Source organism: Malaclemys terrapin, chromosome 20 (assembly GCF_027887155.1).
Source record: "Malaclemys terrapin pileata isolate rMalTer1 chromosome 20, rMalTer1.hap1, whole genome shotgun sequence".
NCBI lineage: Eukaryota > Metazoa > Chordata > Testudines > Emydidae > Malaclemys > Malaclemys terrapin.
This window is the reverse complement of record NC_071524.1, coordinates 14,114,555-14,133,703: the sequence shown is the minus strand read 5'-3', so window position 1 is coordinate 14,133,703 and position 19,149 is coordinate 14,114,555. Positions and strand designations below refer to the sequence as shown.

The 19,149-nt window shown below is 58.6% G+C and overlaps 1 protein-coding gene across 1 annotated transcript; it reads right to left on the bottom strand.

Annotated features, from left to right (window-relative positions):
• Positions 1–5,281: 5,281 nt before the first annotated feature.
• On the bottom strand, positions 5,282–16,619 carry CALM3 (calmodulin 3). The gene is made up of 6 exons (XM_054009802.1): positions 16,516–16,619; positions 10,444–10,474; positions 9,104–9,247; positions 8,494–8,600; positions 8,228–8,363; positions 5,282–6,619 (listed from the first exon to the last, which is right to left on the bottom strand). The coding sequence occupies exons 1-6, from the start codon at positions 16,516–16,518 to the stop codon at positions 6,591–6,593; spliced, it is 450 nt and encodes a 149-aa protein (XP_053865777.1). The 5' UTR covers positions 16,519–16,619; the 3' UTR covers positions 5,282–6,590.
• Positions 16,620–19,149: the final 2,530 nt, after the last annotated feature.

The window sequence follows — 19,149 nt, the reverse complement described above, 5'->3', positions numbered from 1 at the left end:
TCCCACTCTCCAATCACCTTGCCGCCCCGGGCCTGTTTCCCCATGTGATTGTAGATGTTTGTCCCACACTGTCAGTGCCAAGGCTGGGTGTTTTCTATTAAGGGACAGGGTGGCTCAGGGTCACCCTGCCTGGGGCGGGGGAGGGGAGCGCCTGCCCCATATCATGTTCTGCACGTTGCTCAGCCGTCCTGTACCAGAAATCATAAACAGCCGTCGAGCCCGGTATGGCAGAAATGTACGAGCCGGCAGACGAGAGCCAGGCACAGGGCAGGTAGTGACTGGAAGCTTCACGGAGCGGCGCTGCCGCTGCCCCCTGCGATCCCAGCCCTGGGCTCCCCCTTCCCCCTCCCCCTGCCAGTGCCCCTCAGTCCCGACCTGCTGCCCCCTGCGATCCCAGCCCTGGGCTCCCCCTTCCCCCTCCTCCTGCCAGCACCCCTCAATCCCGACCCGCAGCCCCCTGTGATCCCAACCCTGGGCTCCCCACCCCCCCTGCCCCCTGCCAGTGCCCCTCAATCCCGACCCGCAGCCCCCTGCGATCCCAGCCCTGGGCTCCCCACCCCCCTCCTCCTGCCAGTGCCCCTCAATCCCGACCCACAGCCCCCTGTGATCCCAACCCTGGGCTCCCCCCTCCCCCTCCTCCTGCCAGTGCCCCTCAATCCCGACCCGCAGCCCCCTGTGATCCCAACCCTGGGCTCCCCACCCCCCCTGCCAGTGCCCCTCAATCCCAACCCGCAGCCCCCTGCGATCCCAGCCCTGGGCGCCCCCTCCCCCTCCTCCTGCCAGTGCCCCTCAATCCCGACCCACAGCCCCCTGCGATCCCAGCCCTGGCTCCCCCCTCCCCCTCCTCCTGCCAGTGCCCCTCAATCTCGACCCGCAGCCCCCTGCGATCCCAGCCCTGGGCTCCCCCCTCCCCCTCTCCCTGCCAGTGCCCCTCAATCCCGACCCACAGCCCCCTGCGATCCCAGCCCTGGGCTCCCCCCTCCCCCTCTCCCTCCCAGTGCCCCTCAATCCCGACCCGCAGCCCCTGTGATCCCAACCCTGGGCTCCCCACCCCCCCTGCCCCCTGCCAGTGCCCCTCAATCCCGACCCACAGCCCCCTGCGATCCCAGCCCTGGGCTCCCCCTTCCCCCTCCTCCTGCCAGTGCCCCTCAATCCCGACCCACAGCCCCCTGCGATCCCAGCCCTGGGCTTCCCCCTCCCCCTGTCCCTGCCAGTGCCCCTCAGTCCCGACCTGCTGCCCCCTGCGATCCCAGCCCTGGCTCCCCCATCCCCCTCCTCCTGCCAGTGCCCCTCAATCCCGACCCACAGCCCCCTGCGATCCCAGCCCTGGGCTCCCCCCTCCCCCTCTCCCTCCCAGTGCCCCTCAATCCCGACCCGCAGCCCCCTGCGATCTCAGTCCTGGGATCCCCCCGGGGGCCGTGCTGCCTTGCGGGAAGGGGCTGGCCGCTGGCCTGAAAAGGCAGGAAGTGGCGTCTGATCCCCGGGTGCACCGACGGGTCGCCCCGGCTTGACGAGGCGCAGAACGCTCCCTTGACTGTGTTTATGCAGCCAGAGCCAGGTCGCCGCAGGCACATTTTCCATTCTGCCAGGTGTCTTGGCACCCGCCGGGCACTGGGGCTTAAAGAGACACTGGCCCTTTTCCTTCCACCCCATCAGCTGGCCCAGCTCCCAAACTGATCAAGTCAGGGTGTCTGCCCCCCATGGGCTCCCCGTTCCAGCCCAGCAGCCCTGCCTGCCCTGGGAATGGGGACGCTGGGAACGTCCTCGGAGACTTTCCCGGGGGCCTACGTTTGATGGGGCTCTGCTGATGAGGGGAGCCTGACTCCACAGGGGTGTGGGGTGGGGCTCGAGTCTGAGTGGCGCTTGAGCCCCTCGGTGCAGCATGGATAGGACCAAAAAAAACCCCACTCCCCCACAGAATCAGGGTCACCTAGGGTTACCAACTTTCTAATTGCACAAAACCGAACACCCTTGCCCCGCCCACTTCCCCAAGCCCCCGCCCCCTGCTCCACCTCTTCTCTGAGGCTCCACCCCCGCTCACTCCAGCCCCTCTCCCTCTGTCGCTCGCTCTCCCCCACCCCTCACTCACTCGCTCATTTTCACTGGGCTGGGATGGGGGTTGGAGGGCAGAGGGGTGAGGGCATCGGTTGGGGGTGAGGGCTCTGGCCTGGGGCCAGGGATGAGGGTTTCGGGTGCAGGAGGGGGCTCTGGGCTGGGGCTGAAGGGTTCGGAGTGTGGGAGGGGGCTCTGGGCTGAAGCAGGCGGTTGGGGTGCAGGAGGGGATACAGGCTCTGGGCTAGCAGTGTGGGTTCCAGGGTGGGGCCAGAAATGAGGGGTTCAGGGTGTGGGAGGGAGAGGCGGGTTGGGGCAAGAGGTGTGTGGTGGAGTGGGAGTGAGGACTTCAGCTGGGGGTGCAAACTCTGGGGTGGGGCCAGGGATGAGGGATTTGGGGAGGGGGTTCTGAGCTGGGGAAGGGGGCTGGGGTGTCAGAGGGGATCTGGGGTGCGTGCTCCTGGAGGGAGTTTGGGAGCAGGAAGGGGCTCAGGGCTGGGGCAGGGGAGGGGTTTTGGGGGGCAGGCTCTGGGCAGCGCTTACCTCAGGCGGCTCCCCACAATTGGTGACATGTCCCACCGGCTCCTAGGTGGAGGCGTGGCCAGGTGGCTCTGCGCACTGCCTCCGCCCACAGGCACCACCCCCATAGCTCTCATTAGCCGTGATTCCTGGCCACTGGGAGCGGCAGAGCCAGCACTTGGGGCAGGGGCAGCTTGCGGACGGCTACAGATTCACATCTTCCCCCTGGCACGCTGGCCTTTGGACCTGCCTCGCCCCCTGTGACCCACCAGCCAGAACAAAAACCGTGGGCCAGCACCGGCCTGCAGTTACCACGGGGTAAATCAGGAGCAACGGGAGCCGGGGGGGGGGGGGGGGGGGGGGGGCTGATCCCAGCATCACACAACCCAGCGCAGGTCAGGGGAGAGGGGAACCCAGGGCCTTTCCTCTGCCAAGGGCACTAACTCTGATCCGGCCCCAGAGCAGGGGGACCGGCTGGCTCAGGGGGTGGCCTCCAACTCCCCCATACCCACTCCAGCAGCAGAGGGCACCTGCCTTCCCTGACCCACCCACCTTGCTGGTCTCCCTTAGCCAGCTGGGTCCCTTTCTGTGGTGACTGCCTCCCTCCAGCGTCCTCCCCTTGCAACTGCAGCCCCGGGGGCCTCTTTCCCAGCATCATAGCAACTAGCTGCTAGATCCAACCCTTCCCCAGTGCAGGGAGATTCCCAGGGGAGATTTTCCAAGTCCCCAAACTCAGGCCAGCTCCCAGGGCCTAGCAGAGCCCACTAACAGGCCAGTTCCCCCCCGGTCCCTGCTCTAGGGCCTTTACCTCCCTCCGCACCCCCTAAGAGCTGGGGCTGCTTGCCAAGACTGGCTCCTGGGCATCGCCCTGCCCGCAGCTCGGGGCCTAGGAATTGGGATGCAGTTTTGTTTTGTTTTTTTAAACGTAAGCCCAGCCCTAGTACCTGCCGATTCCAACCCCGCAGGCCTGAGCAGCCTGGAGGCCAGATCCGGCAGCAAGGCAGCGCTGGGGCCACCCGGGGAGACTAGGCCCCAAACTGCAGCTTGGCAGAGATTTGTCCCTTTCACACAAGCTCCTAGCGGCACGTTTTTACTTTTGCTGGCACCCGGGGCCAAAGCCGGCTCTTCGCCATGGGCAAGTTTCCTGCCCAGCACTGGGACTTGGAGACTTCCAGGCCAGAAGGGACCAGGGTGATGATCTAGTCTCATCTTACACACACAGCAGGCCACAGAACCTCACCCACCCACTCCCCTAAGCTCTGGCTGAGTTACCGGTGTCCTCACCTCAGGGTTTAAAGCCAGTGCTCGCTTGCCAAGCTAAAGGGGACAGACGTGGTCCAAGTCCCCTTGTTGGCCTCTCCCGCATGGCTGGAAGGTGCAGTGGGTTTTTCAAGGCAGCTGGGATCTTAGCACACCACAAAGGCAACAGAACGAGGCCCTGCCCAGGTGCTGTTTTGGGTCTGCCGCTGGGTTGGATGCCGGGGAGATGAAGCAGGAAGCCGTGGGCGCGGAGCTTGAGTCCGGTTACAGGTGATCGATAGGGGAAAGCGGGGATCCCACCAAGGAATGCAGGGGGCTGGTAGGTTGTGGCACAGACCTTGCAGCATCGAGGTTAGAAAAAACCCTCGCTGTGACAGTAGCACCGAGAGGGCCCGCAGCGAGCAGAGGCCGTCCCAGGGCCAGGCGCTCCCAGTCCCCCCAGCACTCAGAGCGCAGGTGCAGCAGACACATGGTACAGAACAGCCCCACACACACATCTGCACAGGGAAGCTAGAGGGAAATGGACACAGGTCACCCAGCAGCTCAGGGGGAGCTGGGCTTTGAGCCCCAGTCCAGAGGCCCCCACTGCCTGCCTCACGTGAGGACTTCCTACACGGTGACACACACCAGAGCAGCAGTTTTCTAACTGGGGGAGGCGAGCTCTCGGCAGGGGGAGTACGCAAGAAAAATCCTGAGGCATCAGACAACACATTTCATGTACTGCACAAGTTATCAAAATGGGGGGCATAGATTAATATTTTTTTGCGGGGGAGAGAAAGCAGCAATGCCAGCTGGGCTCAGGCCAGGGCCTGGCAGCTGGGCTCAGGGTGGGAGCGGCCAGTCCACCCCCCTGACTCACCTCAGGGGGCTACGTGGCTGGGTTGGTGAGGTGCCACCAAAAATTGTAACTCAAAGGGACATGCTTAGCTCACCTCTGCAAACATTCCTCCATGGCCTCCTGGAGGGGTACCTCCCACCATTTGCAAACCTCTAGAAGCCGTTGCTAAATGGAAGACAAATCTTGGGGGGGGGGGGGGGGGGGGGGGGGGCGCATGCCGGGATTGTACCCCCCTCCCCCCACATCACCTCTGGCGAAGTCAGAGTTGACATGCCCAGCCTTAGAGAAGAGAGGGACCTGTTGTCCAACAGCCCTCACGGCTTCACCGAAACCTCTCACCAAGAGTTTCTCTCCCCCCCCCCCCCCCCCCAGGCTCAAAGCATGAGAGTTATAGGCATAAAAAAAGGGAGCAAAGAGTCGCTCCTGTCAGGCCTCAGCGGTTGTACGCTTGATATCTGCTTTCCTAGCTCTCCAGGCGGCCAGGGAGTCTGCCGGGAAGCACAGGCAGCTAGGAAGGGAATTTCTGCGGGCAGGAGAGAAGCTGAATTAAATCCAGGCCATCTGGCTGAGGCAAGATGAAGACAGGATTGGGGGAGAGATGATTCAGCAGCATCAGGTAGTCACTGTATTTTATTGGAAAACATTGATATAGTTTTATTTTCACAGCTTGAACTGAACACAACATCGCCCGCTTTCAGACAGCCTCGCTCCCATCAGCCCCGCGCCCCGGCTCTCAAAACAGGCTCCCCCTCTCCCTGGTTCCGCTCACAGCCCAGGGGCGCTGGCGGTTCCGCCACGGGGCACGCTCAAGCGCCTGCCTCCCGGGGCGGCGGGAAAAAAATTCTGGTTTTTCTGAGCGCCCAGCCGCCGCCCCCAACTTTTACAAAATTAAAAATAAAGAGAAGCAAGTTGACGGCTCATGCTCTCCGCGGCGGGTTGGCCAGGCAAGGGGGGGGCTTAGCAACAAGAGCACAGACATCAAGAAAGCAAAGGCAGGTCACTAGGTAGAACAGGGGCCGCGCCGGTGAAGCCCACCCAGCCAATGGCAGCTGACGCTCGCCGCGGGTCTTCGCCAATCCCCTCCCGCCCGCTAGCGCTCGCCCGTCAAAAAGCAGCCATGCCTTGCGCAGGGCGGGGACTGGATGGGTTAGCACCAGTATTTACACAGCAGCTCAGAGGTGGACAGTGCTTAAGAATCATCGCATGGACATTTACAGTTTGTACAGGGCTACGAGCAAGGAGAAACTAGTCCTGGTTTTAGGATCACGTGTCAAGAGCCAATTTCTTTAAGCTTTTTTTTTTTGGGCTGTTCAACCCCCCCATCCCCTTTTCCCCCGGATGGCGTGACAAGGTCTCTGGAACCCACACTCCAGTCTCTGGGATCGTTCGCCGCCCCCTTTCTTAAAAAAAAAAAAAAAAAGACGAGACAAGAGGCTTCCCTTCCTGCCGACCCCCTGTCGTTTCCAGGGGCGAGACGCTCTGAGGCCGCGGGGTGAATGCACAGACCCACAGTGCCAGACGCATGCAACACGGTTTAAGTTTGCTCTCTCCACGGCGTGCTGGGACACCGGCCAGCTCCGTCCGCAGAACAAAGAACCCCCCAAAGGAACTAAAGACATCTGCAAGGCTGAGATTTCCGGCGGGGGGGGGGGGGGGGGGGGGGGCTGGGAGGGGAGGTTGGATTAGGGCCAGAGGGATGGGCTGGGTGGGGGAGGAGAGAAAGGGAAGAAGGGGAAAGGGGCAGGAGGGACAGGGCACAATCATGCAGTTTGGGGCAAGTACATTTTTTTGTTGTTTAGTCAGATTTCTTCCACAGCCGATTGGAGTTTGCTGAAAGAACCAGGTTACTTAAGTAGAGAGAGAGTGTTGAAGAAAAGTATTGAAGGAGAATGGGCATCGCCAGCCGCCCGTCCCGGAGCCTTCACTTTGCGGTCATCATCTGCACGAACTCTGTGAGAGAGAGAGATGCAAGGGTACAGGATCAGCGAGCCGGGATCGCATCCCCACTCCGCCCTTCTCCAGGGTGTGTTGCGAATAAAACACGAGAAGTCATCCTTCTGCTCTACTCTGCGCTGGTTAGGCCTCAACTGGAGTACTGTGTCCAGTTCTAGGCACCACATTTCAAGAAAGATGTGGAGAAATTGGAGAGGGTCCAGAGAAGAGCAACAAGAATGATTAAAGGTCTAGAGAACATGACCTATGAAGGAAGGCTGAAAGAATTGGGTTTGTTTAGTTTGGAAAAGAGAAGACTGAGAGGGGACATGATAGCAGTTTTCAGGTATCTAAAAGGGTGTCATAAGGAGGAGGGAGAGAACTTGTTCACCTTAGCCTCTAAGGATAGAACCAGAAACAATGGGTTTAAACTGCAGCAAGGGAGGTCTAGGTTGGACATTAGGAAAAAGTTCCTAACTGTCAGGGTGGTTAAACACTGGAATAAATTGCCTAGGGAGGTTGTGGAATCTCCATCTCTGGAGAGATTTAAGAGTAGGTTAGATAAATGTCTATCAGGGATGGTCTAGACCAGGGGTCGGCAACCTTTCAGAAGTGGTGTGCCGAGTCTTCATTTATTCACTCTAAGGTTTCGCGTGCCAGTAATACATGTTAACGTTTTTAGAAGGTCTCTTTCTAGAAGTCTTTAATATATAACTAAACTATTTATTTAGTTAAGTAAATAAGGTTTTTAAAATGTTTAAGAAGCTTCATTTAAAATTAAATTAAAATGCAGAGCCCCCCGGACCGGTGGCCAGGACCTGGGCAGTGTGAATGCCACTGAAAATCAGCTTGTGCGCCACCTTTGGCACGCGTGCCATAGGTTGCCTACCCCTGGTCTAGACAGTATTGGTCCTGCCATGAGGGCAGGGGACTGGACTCGATGGCCTCTCGAGGTCCCTTCCAGTCCTAGAATCTATGAATGGGGAGGAAAGGGTGGACTCTCAGCTACCGGAACAGCCCATTAGCCTCGTTCCCCAAAGGGCTCGGGGAGACCCCGTGCTCAGAGTGGTCTGAAAGTGGAGGACGGAGAGCTAAGCACCCCCCCAGGTACGAGGGGAATGGGGTACCCCTCTCGGCCAGTCAGATCTCACAGCTCTTACACAGCACTTCAAAAAGGTCAGCCTCGGCCCCATCATGGAGGAGGAGAAGTAACATGCCCAAGGTCACCCAGCAAGCCAGTGGCTGAGCTGGGACTAGCACCCAGCTCTCCCAAGCTCCAGTTCAGTGCTCAGGTTCTCTGGCACCTTCACCCAATGCAGAAATGCAGCCACCTCTGGGGTGGAACTCAGCAGCTGGAACCGTTGTACAGCAGTGCCAGCAGCTGAGAGCTACAAGAGTCCTCCCATTCTGGACTTGCATTTGCATGATAAGTTTGGGATCGCAGACCTCTTGGGGCATTTTTCAGGCAGCAGGACCGTACCATCCAGGGCCAGGTCAGGTCAATGGTGCTCAACTGCAGGGGACCGTTGGGTTGCCGGCCCCTTGAGGACAATAGCCTGGTGGCTGGTTACACAGGACAGGTGAGGCGTAAAGGGTCGGGCGTCTCAGCATCCCTCTCCGACTCACCTTCATAATTGACCTGCCCGTCTCCGTCGATGTCAGCCTCTCGGATCATCTCGTCTACCTCCTCGTCGGTCAGCTTCTCTCCCAGGTTCGTCATCACGTGGCGCAGCTCTGCCGCACTAATGTAGCCATTCCCATCCTGCGAAGCGGGGGAAACGAAGCGAGGATTTAGCTCAGTACAGCTGCTCCTTCCCTCCCCCCCCCATATACATGTACCACAGCCTGGCACCCACAACACCCTGCCCCTCACCTCCCAGATGGGTGCTCACCTTATCAAAGACCCGGAATGCCTCCCTGATCTCTTCCTCGCTGTCCGTATCCTTCATCTTCCTCGCCATCATAGTCAGGAATTCTGGGAAGTCGATGGTGCCGTTCCCTGGAAAGGAAGTGCTGCCGTTGAGTGAAGGGGACTAGCCGGGGGCCAATTTGCTGAGCTGGGCCAGGGGATAAGGGAGAGGCGGTGCCAGGCCCGGCTTGGAGCCTGAAGGCCTGTTTGTCTGCAGAGCGGGCAGCACAGGCGACATGCTCTGGTGGGACCCGCCCTTAGGGAGTTCTAGGCCCATGGGCTGTTCAAGCCGGGGCCTCTCAGCTGAAGCGACCAGCGTGGTGGCACCAATCGCTGTGGAACCGGACTGAGGTCCCAAGGAACGGCTGCGAGCAGCAGGCACCGGCCTTGGGACAAGCTACCTCTGGAAGCCTGCCAGGCCAGGGCAACGGGCACCCGAGAACAGCTGCCCACAGAGCCCCACTGGGACAAGCCAGGATACCTCGTCCAGCATCTCAGGTGGTGGGATGGGATTGCTCCTGGCCACCGCCCCCTCCCATTCCGCTCCCCGCCAGGCAGACCACCCTCGGCCGCTCAACGCCCTTCCAGCTCACCGTCCGCATCCACCTCGTTAATCATGTCCTGCAGCTCTGCTTCGGTGGGGTTCTGGCCCAGGGACCTCATCACCGTCCCCAGCTCCTTGGTGGTGATGGTGCCGTCCCCATCCTTGTCGAACAGGGAGAAAGCCTCCTTGAACTCTGCGGGAGGGAGAGAGCCGCCGCCCGTCAGTGCTTCGGTTAACAAGGCTTCTCCACAGCAGAGGTGGCTAGCGAGGAGCAGCCAAGCGGCTCATGAGACAGGCCCAGTAGAGCGGCTGTTCAGAGGCAAAATCCCCAGCGCACCTTAATCCTGAATTCCCCACCCCCTCACCACTGCTTTCCACGCCAAGTCTGACCCTAGGGTGAATCTGCGTCGCCCCGGGTATAGGCCAGCAATCAGAAACGTGGCCCATTGCAAGAGCTGAGCGGTCTCCGATCCCAGTCTGCAGGCTGACAAAAACCCTAAGACGTGCTTCTCTCTGTGACCGCCACAAAGAGGGGGAACCGCAAAGCCAGCTACGCACCGAGCCCAGGGAAACAGACTGTCATTAACGAAAGACTAGAACCAACCTTCCGTGCTGCTCATAGCAGGGACAGTATTTTAAATCAGCTGACTGTCTTTAAGCGTTTAATGGGTTTCCAGCTAGCCGGGGACACAGTCCTCCAGGTAGTGCTTGGTGGAAAATCTCATCTACTGTCTTGCCTATTCGTGCCCTGGCCCCAGCAGCAGAACCCCCTTGTGCCTACCATCAGTGACTCCTTAGCTCCCTGTCACGAGGTGAGCTCCAGGAGGGGGCTGTAAACGCTGCAGCCATGGGCGTGAAGACTTGGCAGAGTTACATAGCATCGCTACACCTGCAAGTCCTACACACAGCAGAGAACCTAGCCTCCGCCCTGAAGCATGCTCCGTCCTGCATTGTGGGGAGCATGGCCAGTCATGGGGCCCACCCCACTCCCCCAAAAGTCATCTTCATGCCCCACTGGGCAGCATCTGCAGCAAGACCAGAGACTCCTCCCTTTCCCCTGTTCACTCAGGGCACAGATGGAGGGAGAGGGGAAAAGGGGTCACTACAGCGACATTGATTTTGCACTGAAGTGGTGATCTGGGAGACGATCACCCCACTTCATTCTATGTGGGCTCCCCCGTATTTAGACTGAACAGCTAAAACCCTGGATCAGTTCTTCCGGCCCTACACGCCCGTGTCCCTGGTGGGTACGACAGACGAGAGCTGCACCCGGGGACGCTGTGGGTACTGGGTTCCCTCCCCATTCTTCTGAGCCCTGGGGGCGATCACCACAACACGACACGGTTATAGCAGACACTCAGCTAGGTGGAAGGGGGGTTTAGGACTCACCTGCTATCTGCTCCTCGGTCAGCTGGTCGGCCTAGAAGGAGCAGAGAGAAGTTAGTCACCAGGGCATGGAAACAGTCGGTTGTTACTACATCGAGAAGGCAGCTCTTGGCAAAGGGGGCTGGATTGACAGGCCTGACCGGTGCCCTCCGCTCGGATTCAGGCGGTGGCAACAAAACCACCCCCACCACCTCTAGGATAAGGACAGCACTAGCTCCCCACAGCCCAGCCACTCCTTGATCTCCGTACCGGAAACGGATCACCAGGGCCGTTCCTGACAGGCTGCTGCCTCCCAGGGCCCACGTACGCTGCCCCAACCCCTCAGCATGGAAGTCAAGGGGGCAGGTGCCACTCGAGGGTGGTAGCTGAACCCCCAGCCACTGTCACAGCCAATACCGCCAGTGTATTTCCAGTTCCACTACAGACCGCACGAGCCTCTGGCCCCATGTGTGAGATGGAGCCAAGATCTGCCTCACAGGGGCCTTAGTTCACTAGGGTTTATACCAGGGGTCGGCAAACCTTTCAGAAGTGGTGTGCCGAGTCTTCATTTATTCACTCTGATTTAAGGTTTCGCGTGCCAGTCATACATGTTAACGTTTTTAGAAGGTCTCTTTCTATAAGTCAATAATATAGAACTAAACTATTGTTGTATGTAAAGTAAATAACGTTTTAAAAATGTTTAAGCAGCTTCATTTAAAATTAAATTCAAATGCAGAGCCCCCCGGACCGCTGGCCAGGACCCGGGCAGTGAGGGCGTCACTGAAAATCAGCACACATGCCATAGGTTGCCTACCCCGGAGTTTATACGGAGCACTGAGTCGAGACATCAGGGAAGGGCAGCGTATTAACAGACAGTCTAGCCAAGCTTCCCGAGCCTGGCAGGATGCCATCAGTCCCAAGCACCCATGAGCTCTCCGCCAGAGACAATCACACCGTGGCAGTAACACCAGCGGCGCAGCTCTTTGCTGATCCACACGTGCCCGCATCCGGATTAAGGAGAACTCCAAAGTTGCTGGAGCCCCGAAACGTAGAGTTTGTAAAAAAAGCTCCTGACATGAGGCTGGGGGAATAGGATTTCAGCACACAGGCCTTTGTCTGCAGTTTTGGAAACTGCAGCACCCGGAGGCAACCACATGAAACCGACTAGAAACGGTGAAATTAACGAGGCTCCATTGTGAATGCGATCTAATCCCTGGCACCAAGGAAGGGAGAACGGTGCAGTGCCTGGGGGCTTTCAGCACCAAGGCTGGGGCAGTGCAGCGATGAAGGCTTCATACTGCAGCCTATCACCATAGCCTTTCGTGTCAAATCAATAGAGCGAGGTCCCTAGTCGCCTTGCGCCCTTTGGGACAGCGACGCCCTGCTCCAGAGAATAGCTCACCACAGAAAGCCTCAGGGTAACGTTTGGGGAGCAGCACCCGCTAGAAATGCAGCGGGCTCGCAGCCAGCCAGGGCGGGAATCAAGACAATAGAGCAATTCTAAAATTGAGCGACAGGAGGGTGCGAACCAGTAGTTTTCCCAGCTATAGGGGGTGACGGGGGTGGGGTCAGCTCCCCACAGTGGGTCAAATGAGGGCATTCATGCTTGAGGCAGAGAATCAACTACAGGACCAAGCTGCTCCAATCGCTATCCAATTCCATCTGCTTCCGGCACTGGCATGAGCGCACGCCAGGGGACTGGCAAGGGGCATTGGACATTTTCATCTTTGCTCGTTAGCTTGGGTACTGTCGCTCCCCAAAGCTAGATCGAATTCTGCAGCCACCCAAGCTCGAGCCGAAAGCAGGATCAGGCCGTGAAAACCCTCCAGGGAAGATACAGAGCAGCAATGGAGATTTCCGACATCAGGCAGGCATCGAGGTGGCAAAGGTATCTTCAACTGCGGGGTGAAACCAATGCCCATAAAGTCACTAAAAATCCCAAGGCACTTTCCACAAGAGATCTGCACGTTAGCCCCAACATCCTGGCCCAATTCCAACCAGGCAGATCCATTCAGCCTCCCTAAACTCCCCTGCAGGTTCAGTAGGAGAGAGTTCTCATCTTTCTAGCCTGACCTACTGCGTAAGCATTGCTGAGACAGTGATGAGACAGGCACATCTTGTAAGACACAGCTCACTTGAAAAGCGCTCCAGAAACATAGGTTGATAAGGATAGAGCAGTGAGCAAAGATTAATTCGTTAGGCAGGAAGTTCTACCAGTCAACGGAGAAAGGGAAAGGCAGCCACAGGTGATGGCAGTTTGTGGGGGAGAAAACTCCCTCCGCATGGCTTGGTGTGAATGAGGTGACTCCATCCACAGAGGTGGAAGGTCATTACACTGCTCTCCAGTACTGGAAGCAGCATTCTGTCCTGCTGCAGCGGGGAGAGATTGGAGAATTGGGAGGGCTTCGGGGAAAGGAAGAGATCCTGCATCGCCCCATCAGAAATAAGAAAGGGCTGATCAGTCAACATTACTTCTGTAAAGGGAAATCACGCCTCCCCAATCTATTAGAATTCTTTGAGGGGGTCAACAAACAGGTAGACAAGAGTGATCCAGTAGATAGAGTCCATGTGGACTTTCAGAAAGTCTTTGACAAGGTCCCTCACCAAAGACTCTTAAGCAAAGCAAGCCGTCATGGGATAAGAGGGAAGGGCCTCTCATGGATCAATAACTGGTTAAAAGACATGAAACAACGGGTAGGAAAAATGGTCTGTTTTCACAGTGGAGAGAGGGAATTAGTGGCGTTCCCCAGAGGGGTCTGTACTAGGACCTGTGCTGTTCAACATATTCATGAATGATCTGGAAAATGGGATGAGGTGAGGTGGCAAAGTTTGCAGATGATACAAAATTACTCAAGATAGTTAAGTTCAAAGCAGACTACAACGAGACAAAGGGATCTCACCAAACTGGGTAACAAAATGGCAGATAAATGCAATGCTGATTAATGCAAAGTAATGCATATAAATGCACATAATTCCAACATTACGTACAAAATGATGGGGATCTAAATTAGCTATCATCACTCGAGAAAGATCTTGGAGTCATTGTGGCTAGTTCTCTAAAAACATCCACTCAGTGTGCAGCAGCCGTCACAAAAGCAAACAATGTTAGAAACGGGAAGGATGAGACAGTAAACATCACAATATAAAGCCATGGTACGCCCACACCTTGAACACTATGTGCAGTTCTGGTCGCCCCATCTCAAAAAAGATACAATTGGAAAAGATACAGAGATGGGCAACAAAAATGATTAAGTGTATGGAACAGCTTCCATATGAGGAGAGATTAATACGACTGGGACCGTTCAGCTTGGAAAAGAGACGACCAAGGGGGGATACGATACAGATATATAAAACAACTGGCGTGGAGAAAGTGACAAGGGAAGTGTTATTTACCCCTTCACATAACAAGAACTAGGGGTCACCCAATGAAATCAATAGGCATCAGGTTTAAAAACAAACAAAAGGAAGTACTTCACACAAAGCACAGTCAACCTGTGGAACTTGTCGTCTCGGGACGTTGTGAAGGCCAAAAGTATAACTGAGTTCAAAAAAGAATGAGATGAGTTAATGGAAGACAGGCCCATTAAGGCCGTTAGCCAGGATGCTCCAGGACACCACCACATCTCCTGGGGGGGCCTTAAGTCTCTGACTGCCAGACGCTGGGACTGGATGACGGGATGGATCACTCAGTGATTGCCGGGTTCTGTTCATTCCCTCTGAAGCACCTGGCACCGGCCACTGTCAGACAGGATACCGGGCTAGATGGACTATTCCTCTGACCCAGTATGGCCGTTCTTTTCACAGTTCTGATCCTGGCAGGGCCTGTAACCTCACAAGGCAAAAGACCAAAGCTCAGTGTGGCACAAGGATCTGCCGCCCAGCAGGAGCTCAGCATCCTATCCATACTCCTCCCCAAAGAGGAGCCTCCATCCCTTGGACATGAAGTTTAACGTCCTCCTGGCATGCCCATCTGGGTGCTTGCTCAGTGGGTTTCCCTTCCAAGATCCTGTTCAGGTAGGACTCTCTCTCCTCTGCAGCCTAGCTCCACTCCTTACTCATGCTGAATCACCCACTGCAGCTTCCTGTTCTCCACTCAGCACTCCCACGGCCAACAAGTCTCCCCTCTTTTAGGGACTACCCATTTCGTTTCTTGTACCCTGCTCTGGCCACTATCAGGGACAGGATACTGGAGCCCCTGGTCTGATCCAGCCTGGCGAGCCCTAGGTTACCAAGGTCCTAAGCGCGTTCTCCAGCACACGCCAAGGTCACATTCCCTCAGGACAGCGTTCCAGGGCGCTTCAACCAAAACCCTGATCAGCTGCTCCCTGTAACTGACGCACCAGCTCCCAACCTCAGTGATTCTCGTCCCTCCCCTTCACGAGGCACCCTCCCCCAACCTTGAAAACCCCAGCAAGGTCCTCCTGCACCCTCATACCAGCCATCCTCCAGGCCATCTCCATCCAACCACACCAGCCACCCCCCACCCGCACTCCCAGCCAATCCCTCTCCCTAGGGATCACAGAACTCCCCAAAGTCGTCTCCCACTCAGACTTCATTGCCAACCCCACGATCCTCCTCCCATCAGCTCTGGGAGTTCCTCCACCAACCCCCTAGCGCATCTAACCCACACCAAGATGGTCCCAATCCACACACCCCAAAGTCCCATCTCCCCTGTAAACACCCACAACCTCTAGTTCCTACATCCCCAACCCCATTCCCTCTGAGCTCCTTCCCACCCCCCACTTACCTCCAAACCCTCAGAGCTCCAATTACTCCAGGCCCTTCACTCCCCCCTCGCCTACCATAACCTCAAGCCATCCTAGCCTCACACGCTCCGGCTAATCCCCCCAAAACCTCCAAACCTTTCCCCCTTGAGCCAGAGAGCTTCCATCAGGTCACTGCACCCCTACTATATCCCCAAGCTGCACAGATCCAGACCCCTAAGCTTGTCACCCACACTTGCCTATCAGCAGCGCAGCCACCAACCCACCCTGTACAAACCCTGCTAAACCCCCAGATCTTCCCCCTCCACACCCCCACCCACACTACAACTCTTCAGTCTCCTTGTGACACCCCTTAAGTGCTGCCCGCCAACCCACCAACCCTCCCACGCCCCAACTCATCTGCCAGACTCTCCACACCCCCAATCTCTCTCCATGTACCCCCTAACACACAGCCCAGCCTGCCCACCCCCTTCCCATCCCACCCTCCAACACCTAACCCACCCCAGCCCCTCCTCCTCACACCCCAACCCCTCTCACTGTACCATCCAACCCCTAGCTCAACTGGCCCACCCCCAAGACACGATCCCCCCCCACCCTCCAGACACAGCCTGAAACTGCCAGCCCACCTCTCCGACACCCACAGCCCCCCAAGCCATACACACCACCGTAGACCCCCCACCCCCATCAGACACCCACCCCCTCCCCCACAACACCCCCCACCCCCCTCCTTACAACCCCCACAGCCCTTCCTCCCCTAGGACTAGCCCCCTTCCTAACACCCCCCACTCAACCGAGCTCCCAAACCCCTCCCACCCCCCAGCAGACAGCCCCCACCTCGCCCGACACCCCCAGATCCCTCCAAATCCAGAGCCCCCCCAGCAGACAGCTCCCACCCCCAGCCCCCTTCCTAACACCCCCCAACTCAACCCAGAGCCCAAACCCCTCCCACCCCCAGGGCCCCCAAACCCCTCCATGCCCTAAGCCCTGCACCCCGCTTCCTGGCACCCCCACTCCCCCTTCCTGGTGCCCCCACGCCCTGAGCCCTGCACCCCCTGCACCCCCACTCCCCCTTCCTGGCGCCCCCACCCCCTGAGCCCTGCACCCCCACTCCCCCTTCCTGGTGCCCCCACCCCCTGAGCCCTGCACCCCCTGCACCCCCACTCCCCCTTCCTGGTGCCCCCACCCCCTGAGCCCTGCACCCCCTGAGCCCTGCACCCCCTGCACCCCCCTTCCTGGTGCCCCCTGCACCCCCACTCCCCCTTCCTGGTGCCCCCCCCGAGCCCTGCACCCCCCTTCCTGGCACCCCCCCTTTCCCCTCCTAGGCGCCCCCTCCCGGGCGCCCCCACCCCCGCTCCCTGCCCCCTCCCCTCACCATGGCGGGGTCCGGCTCGCGGCGGCAGGAGGCTCCAGGCGGCGGCGGCAGCAGCGGGTGGGGGAGGGAGGCAGCACCAGCACCAGCCGGGACTCGCTAACCGCTTCACAGTCACCCCCCCTCCGAGATCCCTCCGCCAGCCACTCGCTGCCCTGGCCCCGCCCCCGGGCCCGCCGCAGCAGAACGGGGAGCGGGAGGCGCCCGCAGTGGAGGCCGGACGCCGCCGTCACGCCCCGTCCCGGGGACTATTTTCTCTCTCCGCGCAGGAACACACGGTATGGTCGCGTTACCCCATGTGTAGCGCCTTCCCATTGGCCCGGAGGCGGCGGCGGGATGAGAGCGCGGCGCTGATTGGACGCTGCTCACCTGCAATGCGTAAAAATTGGACCGGGCCATGTTAGGGGGAGGGCGGGGGGACGGAGATGCAACCAAGCGCGGGAGGGGGATCATGGGACTGGCACAGCCAGACCAGGGTAGCTGGGGGGAGGAGAGGGGCATGGACACTCCCTTTCCCGGAATGGAACGGCCCGGAGCAGCCCACCCCAGCAGACAGATGGACCAACCCAGGGGAGTGGGCGGAGCCCTGGAGATCACGTGACACACTAGACCCTGCCCCTAACATAAAGCCACGCCCTTATTAGCAAAGCAATAGGCCCTCCCATTTGGCCACGCCCCTGAATCTTTTGGCCACGCCCATTCATCTCTATTATATTAGCTCACGCCCTATGGCTGGGGCCGCGAATCAATCAGCTCTGGCCACGCCTCCTCTTAGTACGTCTATAGCATCATCGGCCACGCCCCCAGCTCATAGGACCACGCCCCATCAATTATGGCCACGCCCCCACTCCTAATGCCACGCCCATATTATCATTGACCAAATCTCCTATTCTCAGGGTCACGCCTCCATCGTGTCTGGCCACGACCCTATGCTAATACCATGTGTGTATTATCATTGAACTATTTTGTGGTCCCCACCCCCTGTGCTCAGGTCACAAGCTGTAGCTTTGTCCCCAGTCGCCTGGGTTCCTGGGTCTGCCCCCAGCACTGGGGTGGCGCGTCTACACCGGGGCGGGCAAACTTTTTGGCCTGAGGGCCACATCGGGTTTCCAAAATTGTATGGAGGGCCGGATAGGGGAAGCTATGCCTCCCCAAACAGCTTGGTGTGGCCCAGCCCCCACCCACTATCCGACCCCCCTGCTTCTCGCCCCCTGACGGCCCCCCCGGGACTCCTTCCCCATCCAACTCCCCTGTTCCCTGTCCCCTGACCGCCCCCGGTCCCCCCGCTGCCCCATCCAACCCCTCCTCTCATTACTGACTGCCCCCCCCGGGACCCCTGCCCCATCCAACCACCCCTTCTCCCTGTCCCCTGACTGCCCCCCACCACCCCATCAAACCCCCCTCTCCTTCCTGACGGCCCCCCTGTTCCCCGCCCTCTGACCACCCCGCCCCTATCCACACCCCTGCCCCCTGACCTCCACCCCAAACTCCCCTGCCCTCTATCCAACCCCCCCGCTCCCTGCCCCCTTACCGTGCTGCCTGGAGCACTGGTGGCTGGCGGCGCGGGCACCAGGATAGGCAACCATGCTGCCCGGCTGGAGCCAGCCACGCCACCATGCAGCACAGAGCACCAGGTCAGGCCACGGGTCAGCAGCTGCGCTGCCCGGACGCCCAGAGCATTGCGCCCGCAGTAGGGTGACCAGACAGCAAGTGTGAAAAATCGGGACGGGGGTGGGGAGGAATAGGAGCCCATATAAAAAAGAAAGCCCCAAATATCGGGACTCCCTCTGAAATATCTAAGGATCCACTCCGTCCCCCACCCTGACTCTCCCTCCTCAACATCCCCAGCACCCCCAAACACCGCCACCTCCCCACGGCACCCTTCCACCCAGCAGCCAGCCGCTGACTGCAACCCAACGCCCCACTTGTGCTCCCTCCACCCCCCGTTCCTGACAGCCCCCACTCCACCATCCCCGGCGCCACCAAACACCTCCAGCCACTAGTATCCCCCACCCCACCCCCTACCCCCAAACCCCTTCCCAAACCCCTGCTTAGTCTCCCTGCTTCTCTGCAGCCCCTTCTCGGCCGCTAGGTGGCAGCCAAAGCCTGTGGGGCCTGCATTGACTTCCCAAACCTGCAACCTAATATGGGGGTGCCGGGTAAGAGCTCCCCTGCCTCCCCCTCCACCTTTCCATCCGCAGGCTCTGTCTACCTCTCTCTCTCCCTCCCCCCCATCCACGGGATCTATCTGCCCCTTTGCAGTACGTATCTCATCTGCTCCTTTATTTGTCTACTCTCTATCTGTTTGTTCTTCCTGTCCTCTGCAGCCAATCTATCCATCCTTCCCTCCATATCTATCTGCCATCCTTCCTTCTCTCTGCTGTATCCATCCATCCTTCCTGCCCCAGTATAGGGTGACCAGATGTCCTAATTTTATAGGGACAGTCCCGATTTTGGGGTCTTTTTCTTACATAGGCTCCTATTACCTCCCACCCCGTCCCGATTTTTCACATTTGCTGTCTGGTCACCCTACCCCAGTATATCTATTTATCTATCCACCCATCCCTCCCTCCCCAGTATCTCTCTCTCTCCATCCATCCTTCCTTCCCCCATATCTATCCATCCACCCACCCCCTG